The sequence below is a fragment of the Colossoma macropomum genome, unplaced genomic scaffold (genome assembly GCF_904425465.1).
Source record: "Colossoma macropomum unplaced genomic scaffold, Colossoma_macropomum, whole genome shotgun sequence".
NCBI classification, from domain to species: domain Eukaryota; kingdom Metazoa; phylum Chordata; class Actinopteri; order Characiformes; family Serrasalmidae; genus Colossoma; species Colossoma macropomum.
The window spans coordinates 30,441,463-30,467,910 of NW_023494786.1; the positions used below are offsets into that span (position 1 = coordinate 30,441,463).

Sequence of the window (26,448 nt, forward strand, 5' to 3'; positions counted from 1 at the left end):
TAATTTCTTTGTCCTGTACCGAGTCTGACCGCAAGAGGGAGACAAAGAGCAACAGACGAATTAAAAGGCCCATATCATGGCAAACTGATCTTCCTCACTTTCTTAAATAAAGGTTTGATGTCATTTGTAAACATCGTTAGAGCCTCAAAACGCACTGTTCACTCTAAAAGATGGTTCTTCAAGGGTTCTTTCGTAAAGAAAATGGTTCTATATAGAACCATGAACACTCAAAGAACCTCTTGAATGATTAAAGTGTTCTCTGCATCATGAAATGGTTCTTCAGATTGATGGAGAATGTGTTTTATATGGTTCTACATAGAACCTTTTTGAAAAGGGTTCTATATAGCACCAAAAAGGGTTCTTCTATTGATACAAGCTGGACCTCGTAACAATAGCAGAATCCTTTTGGGTGCTATATAGAACCCTTTTCAAAAAGGTTCTATATAGAGCCGTCTACAGCACATTCTCCATCAATCTGAAGAACTTTTCACGATGCAAAGAAGGCTTTGGTCATGCAAAGGGTTCTTTGAGTGTTCATGGTTCTAGACAGGACCATTGTCTTTACTAAAGAACCCTTGAAGGACCATCTTTTTGAAGTGTGCACCTGTTCAGCCTATAGCAGTTTAGCTCCACCCATTCACGCCAAAGTTATAAGGAGTGTTTTTTTAAATAAGGCACAGTGCAGGGCACCCAATCAGAATGGAGCTCATTTACATATATCAGTCTTAAAGTCACAGTAACAAAAATAGCCTGTTTGAGAGTGAAAGAGATGGGAAATACGGATCCATTGTACAGGATACACCCAGCTTAGTCTCCAAGACGGCGGCTAATAACAGCAGTAACAGTGTTAATAGTAGCGAATGTGTTATGTGCAAAAGTTTGAACACTCCTGGTCAACTTAGATGTTTTGTTGATGTTCTAAGGGAAAAGAAGCGCATGATTTTTTATTTATTTGCAAAGGATAAAGGGACATTCCATCAATTTTTCATAATTAATAGTCATTCAGAGTGGTTTGGTGTGAAACGCTCTGTTATAGAGAAACTTACAGGGTCAGAACTGTTCACAGTGGTGGTGATAGGAACCAGACGTCCACCTCCAAAAGCTCCTTCACAGAGAGTTATTACATGAAATGGTTATGAATTCACTACCTGATGACTGAGACACTGTTTTGTGATAGTTTTGAGAAGGTTTTTCTGTTTTTTTTTTAATCAGAGTGGTACTTGCAGGATGTTGTGAAGCAAAATAGCCCCTGAAGAGAACATGGTGTTGCATTTCAATTGATGCATTTCATTTACACTTTGTATGCGGAGGAGGCTGGGATGGTTTATTCAACTCCATGCAGCTAAGAAAGTCGAAATCCCTCCTGGAATCCTCTCTGAAGCTGAACTATGATTTCATGAACAAATATTGTACAGTTATTATCGTTTACTAGAGGATACTGCACCAGTATGCATTTATACATAACCATAAGACACCAAAGGAATATATTTTAAATATAGTTTTATAGATATTATAAAAATATTATAGGTAGGTCATTTTTAATTGCTATATTAATGGGTTCAAATAAAGTCTGGGGTTTCATCAAATGTTAACATTATTGCTAGGTTAAGTTACCCTTATTAGTCCCACAATGGGAAATTTCACCTCCACATGTTAATCCACCACATACACACTATGGACACACACACTAGGGGGCAGTGAGCACACTTGCTTAGAGCGGTGGGCAGCCCTATCCACAGCGCCCTTGGAGCAGTTGGGGGTTAGGTGCCTTGCTCAAGGGCACTTCAGTCACGTACTGTCAGCTCAGGGGATCGAACCCGTGACCTTCTGGTCACAAGGCTGGTTCCCTAACCTCCAGAAGAATAAATATGTATTATTTATTGGTTATTATCCCAAATCCCTAACTCCTCATCATGTATCTTATCATATATAGTTAAGATACTGTGGCGTCAGTGTAGAATAAGACGCAGGAGAGGCCAGGAGAAGTGTTCTTTCATTTAGACCAGCAGAAAAGGCACAGCAGAAACAGCTGGGATAGCAGGCAGGACATTCCTAGCCAAACACCTTCACTTCACGGTTAGCACAAAACCCCACTGACACAGAAAAACACAAGTAACGTGTATTTATACTCTGCAAACTGAAGAATCCAAACCCCAGCTTAACCAGGGGACCAGCCTGGTGTCTGGAGAAGTGAAGTTTATTCGTTGCGCGCAGGTACCAGACACCCAGCCAGACAATGGACTGACACAGTTTTATAGCTGGACTGATGCCAAGATTAGACCCAGCTTATACATGACAAATGACAGGTGTGACAAACATGACCATGTAGGGATAAACAAAAAACAGGCAGCCTAAAATACAACTTCAGCACATACACACAGAATACGGCTTATACTAATGTATAACACAGCACTAAACACATTACAGAGCAATAAAGTCCTTCAGAACTAAGGAACAACAACATAAACAACAACAGCAAATGTCCTTTTCACAGTGGGGGGTGAGGGATAAGAGGCTCTCCTCTGTCTCTCTCTCTCACCTCTGCCTCTCTCTGTCTCTCTCTCTCTCCTCTGCCTCTCTCTCTCACCTCTGCCTCTCTTTTCCATCTCTCTCCTCTCTGTCTCTCTCTCACTTTTCTGTCTATCTCTCTTTCTGCCTCTCCCCCTCTCTCTCCTCTCTGCCTTTCTCTCCTGTCTCTCTCTCTCTCTCTCTGTCCATCTCTCTCTGCCTCTCCCCCCCCCTCTCCACTCTGCCTTTCTCTCCTCTCTCTCTCTTTTCTTTCTATCTCTCTCTGCCTCTCCCCCTCTCTCTCCTCTCTGCCTTTCTCTCCTGTCTCTCTCCTCTCTTTCTCTCTTTTCTTTCTATCTCTCTCTCCACCTCTCTCTTTTCTGTCTATTTCTCTCTCTCCGCCTCTCTCTCTCTTTCCTTTCACTCTGTCTTTCTCTCTCCTTTGCCTCTCTCTCTCCTCTCACTCTCTCTCTTTCCTCTCACTCACTCTCTCTCTCTGTTTTTCTCTCTCCTTTGCCCCTCTCTCTCTCCACCTCTCTCTTTTCTGTCTATCTCTCTCTCTCTCTCTCTTTCCTTTCACTCTCTTTGTCTTTCTCTCTCCTGCTCTCTCTCTCTCTCCTGCTCTCTCTCTCTCTCTCTCTCTGTCTTTCTCTCTCCTTTGCCCCCTCTCTCTCTCTCTCTCTCTCTCTCCTTATATTTCCTCTTCTTCACCGCTCTCTTTCTATTTATTATTATAAGTCACATAATCAACACTTGTAGGAACGCTGGATAAATGCAGCGCAGTTGGCTGAGGAGGATCATCATCTGTCGCCCAATCAAATACCAGCGTTTCACGCGCGAGAGGAAGACGTCATCGGCGTCAGACGTCTGTGTTTCGTCGCTCCTTCCTGAAAAAAGTGTCAGCGTTTCCTCGTGCCTGGATAAATGTTGTATATAATATATACGTATATGCATATAAATGTCAGAACATGTATATATGTATGTACATACATATTTAATGCGCATGCTCTATAGACCCGCTTAAAGTACCGCTACAGAAGCGTGACAGGAATTCTGCGGCTCTTCTATTCGGTACGGTACGGTATAAGTGGGCGTGTTTTCGCCGATTCTCGGCCACGCCCCCTCAGCTGCAGTGAGAAGGACGTCCTGGTCGGAGAGCAGGAAAAACAAGAAGCGGCCGAGGTGGGATTTTCACTGTTTTACCGTCAACGCTGCTCTTATTCCGTTAAAACTGCCTCGCAGATGCTCGTATCAGGCGCTACAGACAGCGGTCCCGCTGTAACGCGTGTGTTTATCCCTGTTTATGGTTGGCTTGTCGCGGCTTTAGCTGCAGGAGGCGCTTATAAGGCTGCGTGAAGCCGCTGGGTGTTCTCTCTCTGACCTCCACCACTTCGGGTATAAAGATAGTGGATCTCGAGCTGCGGGGCTCGAATGGGGGCGAGCTGTGAGATATGATGCTTTGGTTAAAGCTCACCGGCCTGGCTGGCTTTGCAGGTGGGCTTGGTTGCAGTTCATGCAGTGCATTGCAAAAGTTCACCCGGTGTTGCAACTGCTGCAGCACTGGATGACAGTTCAGTGCTTCAGTCTCTTCTTTTGGCTTGGTGCAAACTCTGTTGGCACTGAGGGTCGACCGATGTGGAGTTTTCAGGGCCGATACCGATACCGATACTGATTATTTTGATTTGGAGGTCAGTAGCCGATACATGGGCCAGTATTTATTTTCTGTAAATTTGAAGGTTCCTATAGAAAACAGTGTTAAATACTAGCACTAAATACTTTCATATTTGACCATTATAAAATAAATAAATAAATAAATAATGTAGGTCTGGGTAAATTGACAGTATCGCTGTTGTGATAAAATGTAAATACAATACGACATGCTTTTCTTACCATATCTTGGGGAACACCGACAAACTGCCTGTTTTATTCGAAAGAGAGTAAAATTAGCTGGATTGGTGCAACACAGAATGTGAAATATTGAACAAAAATTATTGTGTTCATAGTTTTTTGATAGTATTTTTAAAAACGTTCTTTTTTTCTCTGTTCCAACTGATCAGATATCTGAAAAATAAATATCATGACACATCGTTTATCGTAAAACAACTTGAAGTGTCACAATATTATATTTTTGCCATATCGCCCACCTCTAAAATAAAGTAAATGGAGCTTCTAGACAGTGTAAACATTTGGAAACATGACTAAAAATCTCAGAATACAAGGAAACCTTAAGTAGATAAAAACAATATTAACTACTGTAAATAGCACTGAAAAATATGTTCTTAAATAAACATAAAAAAGTTACATAATAAAAGGCATGTAGTGACTAGGTATCATGCACATTGAGTGCGTTTACAAGCACTCAGTATCTGCAGAAAATCAGATTTTGTCAGTAATCTGATTTCTGCTTTGGGCGCCGTGGATAGGGCTGCCCACCGCTCCAGGCAAGTGTGCTCACTGCCCCCTAGTGTGTATGTGGTGTTTCACTGCACGGATGGGTTAAATGCAGAGGTCTGATTCTGATGTGTTCAGACACAGTTGGCTAAAAGGTTCATTTCATTCAATAAACTCACAGAAGAAGACGTGACGTAAACATAACGTAAAACTCAAACTTATGCCGTGGCTTTTTTTTTTTAAAAACATCGCAAAACTTTACCTGATTTTTTTTTTTTTCTCACAGCAGCGCTGCTCGCTTACTTTCGGTACCACAGTCTGTTTTCGCACATGTGCATACTGTGAAATCTGAAAGAAATCAGAGTAAGAGTTCACATGCACTGAGAAATCTGATTACTGAGCTAAAACCCAGCCTCTTTATCGGATTTCTTAATCTGATTTCTAGACTTTACTCCAAACTGAGAAATCAGAGTGTGCTGTTTACATGACCCTTTGAATAATCAGATGCAGAAGTCCGATTATGATCGGATTATTGGGTGCATGTAAACACACTCATTGTTAAAACAGTAACGCTTTAAAATGAACTCAAATAGCTAAAAAATAAACGTTTTAAAATAACAAAAATGCCAAATATATCATTTAAATAAGTCGTTCCCCAAAATAAAGCGCATGATTTAGGTTAATATCACACGAGACCGGCTTTGATTCGAGTGAACAGGTGCAGTAAGCACCTGTATTATTTAGCATATCGTTATTCGCGTCTCTCACAAACACACAGACGACAGAGTTTGATTGGTGATAGTTTGGTTGGTGCTCCAGCTGTGGTTGGGACAGGTGTTTGGATTTGTTGTCACACGTATTTCGACCATTTAAGGATGTGGGCGGGGCATTTTTTCAGTCATTGTTGATTAGAGATGCACATTTATCATTAAAAAGCCTTTTAACCGATATTGATAAATCTCAAGGCGAGCCGATAATCGGTCAACCCCTAGTTTGTGCTGTTTAACACACTGTCAAGCATGGCTTTAATCATCCTGATGCATATCTTCTCCTCTATGCATCATGCTATCCTGTGGATCTCTCACTCTAGTGCAGTGAAGGGGGTCCCATTGAATTCCAGGGTGTCTGTTGAGAAACAAGGAGAGGGATCATGTCACCCAGTAAGCAGATTCGAGTGCTGGTCCTCAATGACATGGAGAGACTTGACAGGACCCTCTTCCGTTTGGAACAAGGTAGGTAGCATCATGTCTAATGTGTTGCTTTCTGCATGGTCTGTTTCTCATGCAGGGGTTTGGTGTCATGCTGTCTTGCTTCACTATCAGGCCTCAGTACTCAGTTTGACTGAGTAGTTCTTTTTCTCAGATGTCTGGACTTGTAGGTGTTCAAATTGGGGAGAAAGTGTCACCCAGTAGTTTGCCATGGAAATAAAATCTATCCATGGTCTGTAGCATTTGAGAAGGTGAAAATCAAAGGACCACCATAGTAAAAAAGGCAACTTTATCCACACTGTGTGCTTTTATCTTCACTGTATGTCTATTACAAGCCTAACGGTAGCACTTCTCATGTAACTGCAGCCCTCGGTGGGACAGCTGCAAAACATTTATAGATCTGTGTTTGTTGATATGAGATTTATGTTGAATTTTTTAGGTGTCAGAGTGGAACTTAGTAGCAGGACAAGGGGAAGAATGACAAATGCTCATACAGGGATTCTATAATTGTAGAGAAATTAGGTGTGCACCTGAAAAAAATGATATACTTATAATAATATATCGCTGCTGTTGGAAGAAAACCTCGTATCTCCATTTTTGATGCTTTCCAGTTTTTGACATAATTTGAATATACTTGTTGCACTTTACATTGTATGTGAATTTCATGATGAATGGACTAAAGGAAACGACCCAAAATGACTTGGAAGGACGTCTGGTTCCATTGACTTACATTAAAAGTAAAGTAGGTTTTTTCCTTCTCCTGTAAAGTTACCATTTTAGAGATATGAGGTTTTCTTCCGACAACAGTGATATGGTTGAGAATAAACACAAGACTGACCGAGCTCCAGAGAAACTTTCTGTTGTTTGTGTGCAAATGACAAGATCAAACCTTTCACATTGATTTGTTTCATTGTTTGTTCGTGTATCTGCATACATGACGTTGTGTTATGTCTGCAGGGTTTGAGTTGCAGTTCCGGCTGGGTCCCACTCTCCAGGGGAAGCATGTGCACGTTCACATCAACTATCCAGCTGTGGGCAAGCGCTTTGATCGACACCACTTTCGTACGCTTGATTGGGTCAACCCCACTGGCAGAGAGGACGATTCAGACAAGTTCTGCTCCCTCGACCTGCAGATCGCCGGCTCTTACCAGTATTACTTCGGTCATGGGTGAGTAAGAGTTACTTTAAGATATAAAACTTTCAGCTCAAAACAACAGGGGTGTAAAATGTGAATACAGAGGTGGCCACCTTTTACAGCTATAATAGTTTTCACTCTTCTGGAAGGCTTTCCACAAGATTTTGGAGTGTCTGTGGGAATTTTTGCCCGTTCAGTCAAAAGAGCATTTATGACCATTATCCCTCCTCTACCAAACTTTACTGTTGGCACTATTCATTCCTCCATTCTCCTGACATCCACCAAACCTAGATTCATCCATCAGCCTGCCAGACGGTGAAGTGTGATTCATCACTCCAGAGAACGTTTCCACTGCTCCAGAGTCCAGTGGCGGCATGTTTTATACCACTCCAGACGACGCTTGGCATTGCACATAGTGAGCATAGGCTTGTGTACAGCTGCTTGGCCACGGCAACCTATTTCATGAAGCTCCCGATGCACAGTTCTTGTGCTAAAGTTGCTTCCTGAAGCAGTTTGGAGCTCTATAGTGATTGATACAACAGAGGATGGGTGATTTTTAAGCGCTGAGTTCTTTAGCTTTAGCATGGCTGAGCTGTTGTGGCTCCTAAATGCTTCCATTTCACAAAAATAGCACTGACAGTTGACCAGAGGGGATCTAGCAGGGCAGATATTAACATGCGGTACGACTCATTCTACTGCCAGTGTTTGCCTATGGAGACTGCATGGCTATGTGCTTGATTTTATACACCTTTTAGCAATGGATGTGGCTGGAACACCTGAACTCAATAATTAGAGAGGTTGTCCACATACTTTTGGCCATTTAGTGTAGATTGTGATGCATTGATCTGAACATAGTGGTTCACCACATTGATTTTGCAATGTATTGATTTTAATCTATGCTAACAATGTTCAGTAGAGTATGTGGTCATTTTTTGGCTGAAATACAACATTGAGGCAATTTTCAAGGATAAAAATGAAGTATTTTTTTATTATATGTACTGTGTTAGTAGTTACACTGGTATAAGCCTGATATACAGTGGATCAAATGTAGTCTTCTAGCACAGGAATCCTCATTGAACGCTTCCCAAATAATGGAAGCTTTGGAAGAGTCCCTCAGCCATTTACTTGGTCTGGGTAGAAGTCTCCCTTCTCTCTACGCTAGGAGAATATTAGCCAGAGGGCAAAAAGAAATCAGTCAAAAAAGCGAGATCCTACAGGCTGATTAAAGGGGTCAGTATAATGGCAGCTAAAAATACAGCCCACTAGAAACTCACTTGTCCAGTGGTAGTTTTACTGCCATCCACATCCATTTTATCAGCTCCACTTACTATATAGGTGCACTTTGTAGTTCTACAGTTACAGACTGTAGTCCATCTGTTTCTCTGATACTTTGTTAGCCCCCTTTTACCCTGTTCTTCAGTGGTCAGGACTCCCATGGACCCTCACAGAGCAGATACTATTTGGGTGGTGGATCATTCTCAGCACTGCAGTAACACTGATGTGGTGGTGGTGTGTTAGTGTGTGTTGTGCTGGTACGAGTGGATCAGACACAGCAGTGCTGCTGGAGTTTTTAAACACTGTGTCCACTCACTGTCCACTCTATTAGAAACTCCTACCTTGTCAGTCCACCTTGTAGATGTAAAGTCAGAGACGATAGCTCATCTGCTGCTGCACAGTTTGTGTTGGTCATCCTCTAGATCTCCATCAGTGGTCACAGGACGCTGCCCACAGGACGCTGTTGGCTGGATATTTTTGGTTGGTGGACTATTCTCAGTCCAGCAGCGACACTGAGGGGTTTAAAAACTCCAGCAGCACTGCTGTGTCTGATCCACTCGTACCAGCACAACACACACTAACACACCACCACCCCGTGAGTGTTACTGCAGTGCTGAGAATGATCCACCACCCAAATAGTACCTGCTCTGTGAGGGTCCATGGGGGTCCTGACCACTGAAGAACAGGGTAAAAGGGGGCTAACAAAGTATGCAGAGAAACAGATGGACTACAGTCTTTAACTGTAGAGCTACAAAGTGCACCTATATAGTAAGTGGAGCTGATAAAATGGACAATGAGCGTAGAAACAAGGAGGTGGTCATAATGTTATGTGATATTTCACAATGAATGAAGAAATTGCTTGTTGCAGTTTGAAACTTTAGTGATTGAGATGCTGTGACGGGCAACATAAGACTGAACAGCAATCAAATAATAGTCAAAAGATGAAATGGTTGTAGAAATAATCATTACACCATTATTATACAGATCATGCATGATTGTTTTGATTTGTTATGCTTTTTTTTTTTCATTTCGTACAGAGAGGAGGAGAAAAGCGGTGGTGGATATATAGTGGTGGACCCAGTGCTGCGCGTAGGAGCTGATAACCATGTCTTGCCATTAGACTGCGTCTGCATCCAGACCTACCTGGCTAAATGTCTGGGGCCCTTGGACGAGTGGCTTGACCGGCTCAGGGTGTCCAAAGAGACGGGTGAGAAAAGAGCTGGGAGCACATTGCTAAAGATTTCAGACACTAACACAAAGAGTGAATGATAGAGGATTAAACGTCTCTCATTAACTGCAGCGTTAATCTCAGAGGTCTTCTTTAAATGGTGTTGAAATTATAGTCACTGATCTTGCTTTATTATGTGCAGAGCTCAGTATCACAGCATATTGTATAACTTTGTATGTGCTTGTGCTCTTGTCCCTTTTTTATACATAACAGTATGTCTTACAGTGTCCACAGTGGAAGCTAGTGAGCTAATAAGCTTCCATAACTTGTTAGCAGTCTTATATATGCCTTGTAGCTTTAGCGTTTACCCTCATCTAACGCTCTGAATTCAGTTCATGAAGGTCTTGCTGGTTAGCTGATGGGCTAAATCAGGTGTGTTTAATGAGGCAGTGTGCTGAATTCTGCAGAGTTTTGGCCCACCAGGACTGGAGCCTGACACATGTGAGCTAAGGAGAAAATGGCGTAACTTTAATTTTCATCAAAATACTGCTTTAAAGGGGAATTCCACTAAAGTTTCGTAATTCCACTAAAGTTTCGTAATTCAATGAGATGTAAACGTTTAAAGTCATCTAGAGTGGTCTGATGTAAGATGGTTCATTGTAGAGAAACTTACCAGCAACTCAGTTAAATCCATTCAATTTACTGTTCGAAACCACCACTGAACCTGCTGGGGCCGGATTCACAAAAGTAAGTAAGTAAGTTTATTTATAAAGCGCTTTTTACAACAGGTGTTGTCACAAAGCAGCTTTACAAGGAAATCAGCATTACAGAAAGAAATCCGGGTCCAAGCCCCCATGAGCGTCACCAGTGGCGACAGTGGCAAGGAAAAACTCCCTAAGAGAAACAGGAAGAAACCTTGAGAGGAACCAAGACTCAGAAGGGGAACCCATCCTCCTCTGGTCCACACCGGATAGCAAACATTGTTAGTACAAAAACAGGGAAAACAGGTGGAGCAATGATTAATTTGATTAGTTTAGTTCATGCAGCAGCAGCGGCGGCAGCAGCAGCATCAGTGGGGTCAGGTTGTGTCTTAAGAAAGAAAATCTTCGTAAATATGTGTTTTTCTTAACTTTATTCTTAAGAAAAAGGTTATGAGAAATTGTTGTTCTTCATAAATAGCTTCTTAGAAATTTTCTTTTCTTAACTATTCTAAGAACAAGTGGTATTTCTGAAAATATTATGTTCTTAAATGTGTTCTTAACCTTACGAAAGCCTCACACTTTTTATAATGGACGCTGCCTCTGTTGCTCCTGCCCATCCTTGTCCATCACCTCACCATTATCATATTTTCCAATGAGGATTTTTTTCCTGTTGGCTGTTTCTTCCACCATCACCTCTAGTTCATGTTTGCTAAATTTTTGCTTGGTTTGATGTTTTTCCTCCATTTTGCTCCTCTGAGCGGATTAACCTAATAACGAAAATAACAGTTAATACAAATTAAAAATGTATCTCATGTCGTTTATGATACAGGATAAAAGGCATCGTAGCCTACATAAGAAAACAATGAAGATTTACTTAAGAAAATCTTAAGAGAGCCCCTTGAACAATATGGCTTCTAGCAGAATTCTCATAACAATTTTGTCTCATAACTTTCTGTGATGTAGCATTAAACACTTTTGACGTGGGGTTCCTATCACCATCGCCAGTGTTTACCGCTGAGGCAGGGTTTTCGAATAAGTGGATTTCCAAAATAAGTATTATCTGAATGATGAAATCAGATAAACAAAGGCTTTTATTTGTTTAAAGTGAAGGTTTAGGTTGTGGAGATGACAAAAAAGGAGTGATGCTTCAATGACTCTGTGTGTTATCAAACATAAAAATATCGCTGTAGTCGGAACAAAACCTTGTATCTCCAAAATGGTAACTTTACAGGAGAAGGAAGAAACCTACCTTACTTTTAATGTAAGTCAATGGAACCAGAAGTTTTTCCAAGTCATTTTGGGCTGTGTGTTTTTGTCCATTCATCATGAAATTAACACACAATGTAAAGAGCAACAAGCAATTTTAGATTATGACAAAAACTGATAAATTACAAAAGTGGAGATACGAGATTTTGTTCTGACCGCAGCAAAATGAAATATTTTCTTGTTGGAAATAGTTCAGATGGAACAAAGTAGAAACTGGATGTTGTTCAAATGGGACAAAATCTACTTGTCTGGCCATCATTATACCTGAGGTGGGCCACCGAAGTGGCAGTCGGTGAGTGCTGTGAACAATAAGTTTCTCTAAAATGGCTCATTTCACATAAAACCACTCTGAGTGACTCTGAATGTTAACACCATGTTATCATTAAGTGTTGGCAAGTCATTTCTGACTCCTAGTGACCAAATGGACTGTGTTTTATCAGAATATCCTGTTTTCTGGTTGGCTGCCAGGCCTCTGAATGGCTGGTTTACACCTTAATGATTTAATTATGCAGAAATTTAGGAAAACCAGTGGAATTCTCTTTTAAGGTCCGTTGATATGGGTGAAATGAATGACGTGTTCAGTTGAATGAAGTGAGGCTGTGCCTGAGAAATGCTGTGTGTGTGGTAGATTGCAGGAGACTGTTTCTCTGATCACTGTTGTGTATGAATGTTCTGTGACGAGGAGTCTCTTTTGCAAGAGTAACGTCTTTGAAATAACTGTAGAACATCCCTTTTCATGTATGAATTGAGCTGGATGTGCCTGAATGAATGAACTGTGGCCACTGTGACTGAGTCTAACATTCATGTAGTGTGTAGTTCAGCTGCTCTTGCATTTCACCCAGTTTCAGCTGCACTTAACCTCTGCTTATCTCTCTGGTTTGTTTGAAACGGGAACTGACCGTCCCAAATCAATGGACTAACTCATCATGGCAATCGATAGACTGGACAGGCTAAATCAGTCCACTAAAGTTCTTTTAAGGGCCTTGATTTTACATTTATTCACATATTTTCCACCTGAAGTCCACTTAATAATACTTTGTGTGGTTTTATGTACCAAAAGCTGTTTTTGTTACTGTTCCTTTATGACTAACATATGTAAATTACTTCTGTCATGATTGGCTGTCTTGTTTTGTACCCGGTACAAAGAGAACGACAAGGCTAAACTGCTGTAGGCGTTAAGTTAAGACATCTCTACTTCATACATCAACTCTAGGGAGAACACTTATGTTTTTTTTTTCTCTGTAAGTTTCAACATATTGGGAAAAAAAGTGTAAAATGTGCCACATTTTAGGTTTTACGCCTTTCCTATTATGTGAGATTCAGTAAACAGTAATTGTGCATTAAAATGTGCAGAAGTCTGTTCTCTGTAGCGGATAAGTTAATATGTTCATGGTTGTGACCTCACAGACATGATCAGGCGATGTTTGCAGCTTAGTTTCCGTATATGAACCATATAAACTGGGCAGTAAACAGTGCATTTTGATAACGTTAATAGTGTTTCTGTATTATATCAAACTATTTTATTTAAACAATGGTTTTCCATTATATGTCCCTCTTTAAAGCACAGAAAAATAAATAATTAGCCAGTTTGTGTTCATTTCAATAATGGTTTTTATTCCACATATAATATTTCCATAGGACTGGAAATATTAAGTGTTTTTTATTTCTGCAGGTTATAATATGATCCACTTCACGCCGCTGCAGACTCTGGGCGAGTCTCGTTCCTGTTACTCTTTGGCTGACCAGCTGGAGGTGAACCCGGACTTTTCTCCTCCGGGGCAGAGCTACACTTGGACCGAAGTGGGCAACCTGGTGGAGAAGATGAAGAAAGAGTGGAATATGCTGTGCATAACTGATGTGGTCTACAACCACACAGGTGAGTGAGTGTAAATACGCTCAGAGAGCTCTTTATCAGGCACTGCTCTGTCTAGATCGCATTTACAGGGCATACATCGAAAATGTATGACCAAAATGGTCAAAAATGGTAGTTTTGACCAAAAGAGAAAAATGGCTAAAAGAAAAAAAGAAACAAGGATTTAATGGGCCTACGAGAAAGTGTCAAAATGTAAAACTTATAATTTTAATTTTAATGAAAATGAAAAACAGTGATTTAAAAATTGTTTATTCATTTGCACTTCTGTGCTTTTCAATACAAACTTGTTTAAACAGTTTGAGCAGCAGATCAGAAGTGAAAGTGTTCATGATGAGTTGCAAGAGAAGGTACAGTACCTAAAACTCAGCAAAACAACAGAAGCAGAAAGTCTCTTTTGCTTTAGCTTCAGTTTTTGAAATGATGAAGAAATTCACAGACAGTGCCGAAGTTCAAAGCATAACTAAAAAAAATGGATCTCATGGCCATTGATGACCAGCCATTCTCTGTTGTGAAGGGTGTTAGATTTAGATTTAGTGGCACATACTGTAGCTTGCGTACTGTAATCATTTTAGTATGCATATTTTACGTAAACAGTTTTGATTTATTGTCAACTTCTTTCCATTTTCAGTTCAGGTTTTTGGCCCACTGTGTCCTGAATGTTCATTTTGCTGTATCTTTATCAGCTACAGTATAAAAGTAAAGCATGCAGTGTATAAAGCAGAGCCTGACTAATATCGGTACATGGTTTTATCTGAATCTCACAAAAGATCGCAGGTAGTCTGCTGAAGCATCTCCAGGATTTGAGCTTGTGATCTCCTGATTATAGAGCGAAACATCTCACAGCTACTGGGGAGATTGTTGTGAGGCACCTCCTGTTACTTATTATTTATTTGTCAGGAACACTGGCCATTAATGTCACCAGAACCGTAAATGAGCCAGAGTTTGCAGAAAGAGGCTAATTTTTGTGTGTTGCCAGATGTTAAACTGCCCCCTAAAATAACTTCCATTAAAAAAATATAATATTTACACTTATCATAAATGTGAGAAATACCAATCAGAATTATATATATATATATATATATATATATATATACATACAGGGATATACATGTGACAGTCATTTGTGAATCAGTTTATCACATATAACCTTCACAAAAGTTCGTTGGTGGCATGCAGGCATAGAGTCAGGATAATTAGCTTAGCAAGAAGTAAAGACAAAACAATGAGGGGAAAAACAGAAAAATAAAAAACTTAAAAAAACTCACAGTAATTATGGTTATATAAGTGTGCACACCCTTAAACTGATAATGTGTTGAAGCACTATTTAATTTTATTTCAGCACTGAGACTCTCGGTAAGAGTGTGTCAACTTGGCACGTCTTGATTTGGCAGTATTTTGACACTCCTCGTTGCTAAAAGTTTCAGATTGCGAGGGCATCTCCTGTGCACAGCCGTCTTCAGGTCTTCAGATTTTCAGTTGAATTTAGGCCTGGGCTCTGGCTGAACTGTTTGAATGATTTAAATGTATGCTTTTGGTCATCGTCATGCCGAAAGATTCATTCTCAGCTTTCTAGCAGGTTTTGCAGCAAAATCAACTAATATTTGGAGCTATTCATGATTCCCTCCACCTTGATTAAGCCCTAGTTCCAGCTGAAGAAAAGCAGCCCCAAAGCATAATACTGCCACCACCATGCTTCAGCTTGTGTGTGGTGTTCTTTTGGTGATGCGTTGTGTCCATTTTGCACCAATTACACTTAATTGGAATTATGGACAGAAAGTTCAAGTTTTAGCAGGCCGTAACACATTTTTCCACAAGGTTTTGGGGGACTAGATTCTTTTTGGGGATGCAGCCAGCATCTGCCAGAAATTCCTGCATCTCCTTTAATTTTGCTTTCGGCCTCTTGGCAGCCTCCCTGACTCCCTGACTTCTAGTTTTCCCATCAATTTTGGAGGGACATTCTGTACTTGGTAATCTCACTGTTGTGCCATTGTTGATGATTGTCTGTGCTCCATGGTATATTTACTGGTTTGGATATTCTATCGTATTCTTCTCATCAGTACCTCTCAAAAAAAGATCCTGTTTATGCTTTGTAAGCTCTGGCTTTTGCAGTAGGATACAACCAAGAATGTGTCAGGAAATTCCTACAGGAACAGTTGAACTTTATTTGTGGTTAATAAGAGTCGCTTTAATTGGTGGTTGTTGTACACTGGTTACAAGTAAATATGAGTTTGAATGTGATTGGTTGATTCTAAATCCAGCCACATCCCCAGTTCTAGAAAGGTGTGCAACCTGTTTATTGTAGATTTTTTTTTTTCATTTTTTTACCCTTAAATGTTTCTGATTGTCTTTCACTTTCATTTCTAGGTTGAAATTTCACATTAAAGGTGGTTTCATTTTTTCACTGTACAAAACCATTTATATAGAGGTGTGTAAACTTTTTATATCCACCATGCATTTATAAATGAGTGCTGTGGAAACGTTTTACATACCTGGAGAATTGAGTAAGTAACTTTGTAGTAAGCACCTACTTGCTCAGAGAAACACTGATATTAGAATAAATACAAATAATATTAATACAGTAATTTTTACATTTTTTTTTCTTGTTTAACCACTTGCAAACCTCTTTTTGCAGCAGTCCAACATTAATTTTACATATAATAATCCTGTTTTGGCTAATCAATTTTTCATTACATCAAATCGTGTGTGCTTCTGATGGAATCAAACAAATCCATGTGATGGCTGGAGGCATCCCGGAGAAATCTGTGCTCTTCAAACTAGGTCACAAGACATCAACTACTATTTTAAAAACAAGAAATTCTTGTCACTTTGCACTGCATTGCTGTTTGTTTGCATTTATTCTAATGTTAAATAGGTTTAAACAGTTTGGTTAAATGTGTAAGACTTTTTCCCAGTTGATACATGACCTTTGGTCAAAATCAGTTGTATTGGCAACTGACCAGCAATGACATCTACAATTTGTGGATTGCAAGTTACAATTGAATATTAAAGGTATGGCTGCATATGAGGTCCAGTTAGAGGGCTGTGACTGTGTGTAGGTGTGGAACTGTGATCATGTTTCCATGTGTGTGTACATATTTGTGTATTGCATGTCTTTGACTTTGCCCTGCCTGTATCTATTGTGTGATCTAGTGACAGCAGTTGACCTCTGAGGTTGCTGTTTCATCACAGTTCGGAAGCCACAACTGACAGACAGTTCCTGCTACGTGTGCTGGCATTGACTCAGCCTTTAGTGTTCGCCCATATCCTGCATTTTTCTCATGATTTATTTATTTATTTATTTAATTTATTTAGTTGTGATGTGTTTTACATGACAATTTCCAACCTCTCTGTATCTCTTAGAATTAAATAAGCTGTTATTTTGCTTTTAAGACTGATACAGATGACCTGATTTCTGACTGAAGAATGTTTAGTGGATCCTTAAAAAAAGCAAACACTCCTTATAACTTCAGCGTAAGTGGGCGGAGCTGAACCGCTTTAGGCTGAATAGGTCAATGTATGTAAATGTGACATTCCAAGACTATAACTTCTGCCATTGCTGCGGTGATTGGTGCGGATGCTGAAGGAGGAGTTGCCTTTGAGGGCCCTATAGGTTTGATTGAAAGGTCGCACTGCCTAAATCATGTACTGTAAAGTGTCATGCGCCCTCAGCGACCACTTCTGTGTTGAGTTCAGCTCTAAAAATATCTCGGCCTTGTTGCCGTGGAATTCGCAAAACAAACCCTCTGTCTGAGCCTTGGTGGGTGGCAGCTTCAGTTTAATGGAGCACTAAACGAGGCCTCGGACTGTGAGCCGTAAAAACACTAAGTAGAATTTGTTGTTTTATCCGCATGAGCGTTCTGCCCTCCAGTCCGTTATCTGAAACTCCATTCGCAGCAGTGAATGTGGGCGCATGGAAAAAAACACCATCAAAAACAGTATTTAGTGCTTAATTGTTGTTCAGTATTTAGTTGTTGTGAGGTCTTTTTACACCAAGTAGATTCTACGAATTTAACACACTGAAACCTACACAGCGAATCGAATGTGCTTTTTTTTAATTTTACACTGAGATTAAAGGAAGAAATAGATTCATTTCATTTTTTATTTTTTGCCGGTGTGACTCAAAGATGCAGACACCAACAGCCCATTCATGGGCAACCTAACAGGAGCTGAAGCTCTATAGCAATACGCTGTTTGTGTGGTACAGTTTGAGGCTCTGCTTCAGCTCAGAGCTGAAAATACAATAGCAGCTATGAGCTCTGATACTTACTTTTTGTTTTGTTTTTTGATTATTTTTGGTCTGTAAAACCCAAAATTGAGGTGAAAAGGCCTTGCAACTTTGTTGCCCCTCTTGCAAATGAAAACAGTTTTAAATATGCAGAATATGTAACTGCAAAATAATGTGAAAAGGGGTATTTATAAATCATTTTCTTCTGATTTATTGTTTTTTTCATAATTGCTTTTCCTCCCCACCCTTAAAAATTCGAATCGCATTATCAGCAACCATAATTAGGCAGTTTTTATTGTTATTGTTAAAATGTTTAAAACACTGAAGCACACTGAAATTAACATTAAAAAATGTCTGGTTACACCGACTTACATTAAAAGTATGTTTTTTCCTTCTCCTGTAAAGTTCTAACTTTGGAGATACAACATTTTGTTCCAACAGCAGCGACTTGCTTCTACCTCTAAGGGTGGACAGTGTGGCAAAAATATCTCGATTCTTGGAGACATTTTCACGATACCCAAAGTATGTGGACACATGATCCTCACATCTGTATTAGCTTGTTAGACATCACGTTCCAAAATACATGAAGGCCCTCACTGGTACCAAGGGGCCCAAACCCTAAAGAAAACCCCTCCTTAACCAAACTTTACTGTTAGCACTGTGCATTCTGGTAGGTAACGTTCTCCTGGCATCTGCAAATCCCAGACTGCTAGATAGTAAAGCGTGATTCATCACTCCACAGAATACGGTTCCACTGCTCCAGAGTCCAGTGGTGGCGCTTTACACCACTCCATCTGACGCTTGGCATTGCACATAGTGGACGTAGGCTTGGGTGTAGCTGCTTAGCAATGGAAACTCATTTCATTAAAGGCTAAAAACATTTGAGTACTGAGTCCAAAGTCCAGCCGTGATGCTGTCTCTCCTGGACAGTTTCAGAGCAGCAGCAGGTTTCTCTCACAGCATAGTTCAGAGTTCATACTTCTGGCTTCAACACATGCACTTAAAGGTCACTCAGTGTAGGAAACCTTATCTTCCCCTCAGTCTAAATGCCACATACTGAGATAGAGGAGAATAGCCCTGGGGTGTGTGTGTGTGTGTGTGTGTGTGTGTGTGTGTGTGTGTGTGTGTGTGTGTGTTTTGAGTAGTGTTCAGGCATCCGAATAGACCTACTGACCTTCAGCTATGTAGGTATAACCTACAGTAAATGGCATACATTATTTTTAGATGTGAAGCACTTCATTGAACTGGCTTATAACATGCTTGCTTGCTCACTCAGGTTTAGCAGGCTGAAGGATCCTCCACAAGGGGGCACTATTAGCACTGAAGCAGTTCCTAGGTGTTACCTGTTTTCCTGCCAAATTGTGCTAATTTTAAAATTCAGTTGCAGAAGAAAAAATCATTTTAAAATATACAAAATGCAATGAACAGCAGTTTCTTCTGTGATTGTACACTTTAATGTGGGGCTTCTGGGGAGCAGCATTTAAACACATGTTGGACTGGAGATTTTTGGCAACCCTGCTGGACCTGGCAACCCTGCACTCATGTAGCTTTTGGTGCTTCATAAGAGTGGTACTTTGTGTCCTGGTTAGTTCTGTGTTACTGTTTTAAATCAGATTTCTCTTTTCCTTATGCTTTAAAAAATTATAATAGTATAAAAGTGTAATATTACTAATCATAACATGTAAGTTTTTATAAAACACTCTACCTTTGCTGCCTAAACTAAAAGCAGAATTTGAACTTTCCATCCAGGTCTGGTAGGTAATGAATCATTTCAAGGGGATGTTAACGTCTTAACCAATTAATTATGCAACAGTGTTGACAAATCCTTAGAATTCTTTAATAAAAGAGGTTACATTATAAAATAAATGAACTTCTGTCGCATTGAGCATCTGATTGAAGTGAACGAATCCTTTTTTTTGAGTATCAGTCTGAGGATAAAAACTGTTTTCCATGTTTCTTTTTCTGTAATTCATTGCGGTGAACTCCAGCATGTGTCCTCTTCCCCTCCTGTCTTTAGCTGCTAACAGCGCCTGGATAAAGAAGCATCCAGAATGCGGCTACAACCTGCTGAACTCTCCCCACCTGCGGCCCGCCTGGGTGCTGGACAGGGCGCTGTGGCATGTGACCTGTGACATCGCAGATGGAAAGTACGCTGAGCGAGGCGTCCCAGCACTCGTGCAGAGCGAGCACCACCTCAATGTGAGTGTGTTTATGTTTGCAGGCAGATTTTTATCTGTACTTTATGATTTATGTGATCACTTTAAAAGACAGTCCGGTTTCTCCCTCCTCCTCTCAGGCCATCCGAGGAATCTTCTGGCAGGACGTGTTTCCCAAGCTTAAGCTGTGGGAATTTTTCCAGATCAAGGTTGAGCCTCTAGTGGAGCAGTTCCGGACTTTGCTCCAGACAGGTGGGTTTAGCAGAAAGCTGTGTAAAAACACATTTTTAGAAAAGAACTTAACTGAACACGGCATTTTAGACCATGATTACACCTGGCTGTTTCTTGCGACAGGTATCTGGATTGTACACTTAGAAATCAAATGCATCCCCGTTTAGTGGGATTGAAAGCCATAATATGCATATATGCTCATATACAACAACCAGTTGCCCGTGATATTCATTGTTTTTACTTTTCTATTCAAAAGATGATTGCAGGCTTGAAAAATCATGATTATTTTATATTAACTCAGCAAATAAATACAAATTGTGCACTAAAATTTGCAGAAAATGTAATATGTGTGTTCTTTTTAGAGGATGTGTTGACTTATTTTCACTTCGAAAACCGATAAAACGTGATTTGACCAGGGGTGCCCAAACTTTTGCATACTGCTGTAAGAGTGTGAGCGGTGAGTGGGCAGGAGAAGAGCACAAACATCTTTCCCAGCAAAAAAAAAAACCTTCAAAACAAATTATATCATTTTTAAACACAATGATGGCATATAGTTTTGTTATAAGCAGTAATATAGCAGAATCAACTCCAATCTGAAAAAAAGTTGTTATGATTTCATCTTTGTTTTTTTACCCTTTCTTTCAAATATATTATCACCAACTAGACTGACTGCAGGTCAGTCCGGCTAAAACACTGGCCAGGAAAATGGCTTTCGAGTGTGTCAAACTGAAATAGTCCATGAAGAACACAAAACAAAGAGCAACCTTGAGAGATTTAGAATGTCTTTTTGTTCAGACCAGGTTAAACTGTATTTACCTATCCATTACAAACTGTGTTCAGGGGCCAAACCTGACAGGAGTAAAACAGACGGCAAGAAGCAGCTGAAGATCATCCAGGACCCTCAGTACAGACGCTTTGGAAGCACAGTGGACATGAATGCAGCCCTGGAGATCTTTGTGCCCAGTGGGTCAGTGTGGTGCTGCACGTTTCACTGAACCTGTGTGGCCTTATGCTGCATTTGTGTTGTGATGGTAGATGGTGAACAGCAAACCAGAAAGTCAGTGTCTTTCAGTGGAGTGGCAGCTGAAACTGCTGCGTAATGCAGCAGGTGGAGGAACGTTCCTCCAGGGGCTGCTGTTCCTTTATGTTCTCCCCCATACACTCTGTTCCTTCACGTTCTCCTCCATACACTCTGTTCCTTCACGTTCTCCTCCATACACGCTGTTCCTTCACGTTCTCCATACACTCTGTTCCTTCATGTTCTCCCCCATACACGCTGTTCCTTCACGTTCTCCTCCATACACTCTGTTCCTTCATGTTCTCCCCCATACACACTGTTCCTTCACGTTCTCCCCCATACACGCTGTTCCTTCACGTTCTCCCACATACACGCTGTTCCTTCATGTTCTCCCCCATACACGCTGTCCCTTCACGTTCTCCCACATACACTCTGTTCCTTCATGTTCTCCCCCATACACGCTGTTCCTTCACGTTCTCCCACATACACGCTGTTCCTTCACGTTCTCCCACATACACGCTGTTCCTTCATGTTCTCCCCCATACACGCTGTCCCTTCACGTTCTCCCACATACACGCTGTCCCTTCACGTTCTCCCCCATACACGCTGTCCCTTCACGTTCTCCCCCATACACGCTGTTCTTTCGCGTTCTCCCCCATACACGCTGTTCTTTCGCGTTCTCCCCCATACACGCTGTTCCTTCACGTTCTCCCCCATACACGCTGTTCTTTCGCGTTCTCCCCATACACGCTGTTCTTTCGCCTTCTCCCCCATACACGCTGTTCTTTCACGTTCTCCCCCATACACGCTGTTCCTTCATGTTCTCCCCCATACACGCTCTTCTTTCGCGTTCTCCCCTATGCACGCTGTTCTTTCACGTTCTCCCCCATACACGCTGTTCTTTCGCGTTCTCCCCATACACGCTGTTCTTTCACGTTCTCCCCCATACACGCTGTTCTTTCGCGTTCTCCCCATACACGCTGTTCTTTCACGTTCTCCCCCATACACGGTGTTCTTTCGCGTTCTCCCCATACACGCTGTTCTGTCGCGTTCTCCCCCATACACGCTGTTCCTTCATGTTCTCCCCCATACACGCTGTTCTTTCGCGTTCTCCCCGATACACGCTCTTCTTTCGCGTTCTCCCCATACACGCTGTTCTTTCGCGTTCTCCCCCATACACGCTGTTCTTTCATGTTCTCCCACATACACGCTGTTCCTTCATGTTCTCCCCCATACACGCTGTTCCTTCATGTTCTCCCCCATACACGCTGTTCTTTCGCGTTCTCCCCCATACACGCTGTTCTTTCGCGTTCTCCCCCATACACGCTGTTCCTTCACGTTCTCCCCCATACACGCTGTTCTTTCGCGTTCTCCCCATACACGCTGTTCTTTCGCCTTCTCCCCCATACACGCTGTTCTTTCACGTTCTCCCCCATACACGCTGTTCCTTCATGTTCTCCCCCATACACGCTCTTCTTTCGCGTTCTCCCCTATGCACGCTGTTCTTTCACGTTCTCCCCCATACACGCTGTTCTTTCGCGTTCTCCCCATACACGCTGTTCTTTCACGTTCTCCCCCATACACGCTGTTCTTTCGCGTTCTCCCCATACACGCTGTTCTTTCACGTTCTCCCCCATACACGGTGTTCTTTCGCGTTCTCCCCATACACGCTGTTCTGTCGCGTTCTCCCCCATACACGCTGTTCCTTCATGTTCTCCCCCATACACGCTGTTCTTTCGCGTTCTCCCCGATACACGCTCTTCTTTCATGTTCTCCCACATACACGCTGTTCCTTCATGTTCTCCCCCATACACGCTGTTCCTTCATGTTCTCCCCCATACACGCTGTTCTTTCACGTTCTCCCCCATACACGCTGTTCCTTCATGTTCTCCCCCATACACGCTCTTCTTTCGCGTTCTCCCCTATGCACGCTGTTCTTTCACGTTCTCCCCCATACACGCTGTTCTTTCGCGTTCTCCCCATACACGCTGTTCTTTCACGTTCTCCCCCATACACGCTGTTCTTTCGCGTTCTCCCCATACACGCTGTTCTTTCACGTTCTCCCCCATACACGCTGTTCTTTCGCGTTCTCCCCGATACACGCTCTTCTTTCGCGTTCTCCCCCATACACGCTGTTCTTTCGCGTTCTCCCCGATACACGCTCTTCTTTCGCGTTCTCCCCATACACGCTGTTCTTTCGCGTTCTCCCCCATACACGCTGTTCTTTCGCGTTCTCCCCGATACACGCTCTTCTTTCGCGTTCTCCCCATACACGCTGTTCTTTCGCGTTCTCCCCCATACACGCTGTTCTTTCATGTTCTCCCACATACACGCTGTTCCTTCATGTTCTCCCCCATACACGCTGTTCCTTCATGTTCTCCCCCATACACGCTGTTCTTTCACGTTCTCCCCCATACACGCTGTTCCTTCATGTTCTCCCCCATACACGCTCTTCTTTCGCGTTCTCCCCTATGCACGCTGTTCTTTCACGTTCTCCCCCATACACGCTGTTCTTTCGCGTTCTCCCCATACACGCTGTTCTTTCACGTTCTCCCCCATACACGCTGTTCTTTCGCGTTCTCCCCATACACGCTGTTCTTTCACGTTCTCCCCCATACACGGTGTTCTTTCGCGTTCTCCCCATACACGCTGTTCTTTCGCCTTCTCCCCCATACACGCTGTTCTGTCGCGTTCTCCCCCATACACGCTGTTCCTTCATGTTCTCCCCCATACACGCTGTTCTTTCGCGTTCTCCCCGATACACGCTCTTCTTTCGCGTTCTCCCCATACACGCTGTTCTTTCGCGTTCTCCCCCATACACGCTGTTCTTTCATGTTCTCCCACATACACGCTGTTCCTTCATGTTCTCCCCCATACACGCTGTTCCTTCATGTTCTCCCCCATACACGCTGTTCCTTCATGTTCTCCCCCATACACGCTGTTCCTTCATGTTCTCCCACATACACGCTGTTCCTTCATGTTCTCCCCCATACACGCTGTTCCTTCATGTTCTCCCCCATACACGCTGGTTCAAAATTACCAATTACTACCAAAATTAGGATGCTGGTATTTGTTGGCGTTTGTTGAAAAGAGGAAGGCCTGGACTTTTTATTCTCAGATGACCACATGCACTCATTGATTCTGTTATAGAAACAGTCCAGGGGCCATTGAGGATTGCTGTAACTGGCTCAGGAAGAGGCTGGAGGAACTGAACGCAGAACAGTACAAAGAGGTCAACTATCATCAGGAACAGGTCAGCTCCACTTGTCTGTCTGTCTGTCTGTCTGTCTGTGTTTTTTCTTTCTTTGCTCTCTTCAATTCCCTTCCCAGTGGTTTCAGTTGGTTACTCTATCTCGTCCTCCTCTAGGCTACTAACTGTAGCCTTGGTACAGTGTCTTATGAGCGCTTGGCTGGTCATGGTCCCAAGCTTGGCCCTGTCACCAGAAAGCACCCTCTGCTCACAAGGTAATGCCATACAACTCACGTCACTGTCCGATAAACTTTGAGTCTCTGTAAGAGATGCGTTATTCATAAAATAAACAAACAGAGGGGGCAAGTACACCAAAAATGTCTTAAAATGTACTGATTTTCTGGTTTACCTGCAGGTATTTCACTTTCCCATTTAAAGAGTCGACTCTGGAGCAGGACCTGCCACTCATGGACCAACCAAACAAAGCGTGTCATTTCCTGGCCCACAACGGCTGGGTGATGGGGGACGATCCACTGAGGAACTTTGCAGAACCAGGTCAGCCTCTAAACACGTGTATTTTTTGTTTTTGCTCCCCTTTCTAATTAGCGTCATGTGTATTTGTCCTGTATATTATCATATACAGTCATCGTCCAAAAAATGGTTGCACCCAGAAAGAATCAACCGACAGGAATGAAACTTGGTGGGCAGGTTTGACATTGTGAGACATGCGAGTGGCCTCATCACTGTACCTGACTGACTATATAAGGTCGTCCCATTGCGTGTGCTTTCCATTCTGATCCGTGCTGTTGTGTTGGAAGCATGCTTTGCAAGCAAAGTTTGCCTCGGAGAAGAGTTCGAAAGCAGTTTGAGCAGTTGGAGGAGTTCGAGAGGGGTCGCATCGTAGGGCTCCATGAAGCAGGATGGTCTTATCGACATATTGCGCAGCATACCGGTCATGCAGATATTACCGTAGTACGCTGTTGGCGGAAGTGGATAGAAGAAGGCACACACTGGCGACATGAAGGATCTGGGAGACCTATTCGAACCCTGGAGAGGGAGAACCGACAGATCGTCCAACATGCGCGGAGTGACCCAGCAGCCACGATTGTGGACATGCAGTGAGCAGTGATGCCCTCCATGACTACGTGCATGCAGACCGTAATGACGACTGCCCTTAACACCACGTCAAAGTCACCAAAGACCGCAATGATGCCGTGCCAGACTGTCATGGAGTGACTCAGAATGGCAGCAGGTCATCTTCACTGTCAAGTCCCGCTTCTGTCTTGGTGGAGACGACCAACGAGTCCATGTTTGGAGGCACCGTGGTCAGCGCCAAGATGAACGGTTTGTTGTCATGCGTCACACGTCCAGGAGGCCTGGTGTCGTGGTGTGGGGTGCAATTTTGTACAATGTCAGATCACCTTTGGTCTTCATTACAGGTTCTAAAATACCCGATTTTCTCCCCAATTTAGTCGTCTCCAATTCCACCCGCTAGTTAGGACTCCCCCAATCACACGATGCTATCAACGCTAGGAGGGTGAAGGCTAACACAGGCTTCCTCCGAGACCTGTGAAGCCAACCACCGCTTCTTTTCGAACTGCCGCTCACGCAACGTCACTGGACAGCCGAACGCGCTCGGAGGAAAGCGCCAACCGCCAGATCTGTTACGTCAGCTAACAGACGCCTGCGCTGACTAGCATCGCGCTGAGTGATGGGGGGAGAAGGAGGAGCCATCTTACCCACCCAGAGAGAGCGAGGCCAATTGTGCTCTCTCGGACTCCCAGCTACGGACGGCCGTAGCATCACCAGGGATCGAACTCGCGATCTCCTGATGATAGGGCCAACGCTTAGGCGGTTGCGCCACTCGGGAGCCCATTACAGGTTCTTTGACAGCCCAACTTTATGTTAATGAGGTCCTGCAACCAGTGGCCCTACCTTTTCTGAACGCACACTCCGGTGCGCTGTTCCAACAGGACATTGCAATCCGACACTTCCTTCTGGGTGCAACTGTTTTTTTGACGATGAGTGTATTGTTGTTCTGTGTAGTCATTGTCTTGTGTATTTACTGTTCTGTATATTTATTTTCAAGTGTGTTTACTGTAT

The 26,448-nt window shown here is 42.5% G+C and overlaps 1 protein-coding gene across 4 annotated transcripts in view; it reads left to right on the forward strand.

Annotated features, from left to right (window-relative positions):
• Positions 1-3,175: 3,175 nt before the first annotated feature.
• The window catches only part of agla (amylo-alpha-1, 6-glucosidase, 4-alpha-glucanotransferase a), a 67,417-nt gene continuing 44,144 nt past the window's right edge, over positions 3,176-26,448 (forward strand). For 2 of the 4 annotated variants that reach the window (XM_036565304.1, XM_036565303.1), the window contains exons 1-11: positions 3,176-3,690; positions 5,990-6,131; positions 7,065-7,275; positions 9,555-9,724; positions 13,325-13,528; positions 19,768-19,949; positions 20,047-20,158; positions 20,978-21,104; positions 24,306-24,408; positions 24,523-24,620; positions 24,761-24,900. In XM_036565304.1, the coding sequence (XP_036421197.1) occupies positions 6,050-6,131; positions 7,065-7,275; positions 9,555-9,724; positions 13,325-13,528; positions 19,768-19,949; positions 20,047-20,158; positions 20,978-21,104; positions 24,306-24,408; positions 24,523-24,620; positions 24,761-24,900 (1,429 nt within the window). In that variant the 5' untranslated portion in view covers positions 3,176-3,690; positions 5,990-6,049. Of the gene's footprint in view, positions 3,691-3,714; positions 4,003-4,072; positions 4,197-5,989; positions 6,132-7,064; positions 7,276-9,554; positions 9,725-13,324; positions 13,529-19,767; positions 19,950-20,046; positions 20,159-20,977; positions 21,105-24,305; positions 24,409-24,522; positions 24,621-24,760; positions 24,901-26,448 lie in introns of those variants that run through there. The other 2 variants (XM_036565305.1, XM_036565306.1) reach the window with 2 other exon arrangements.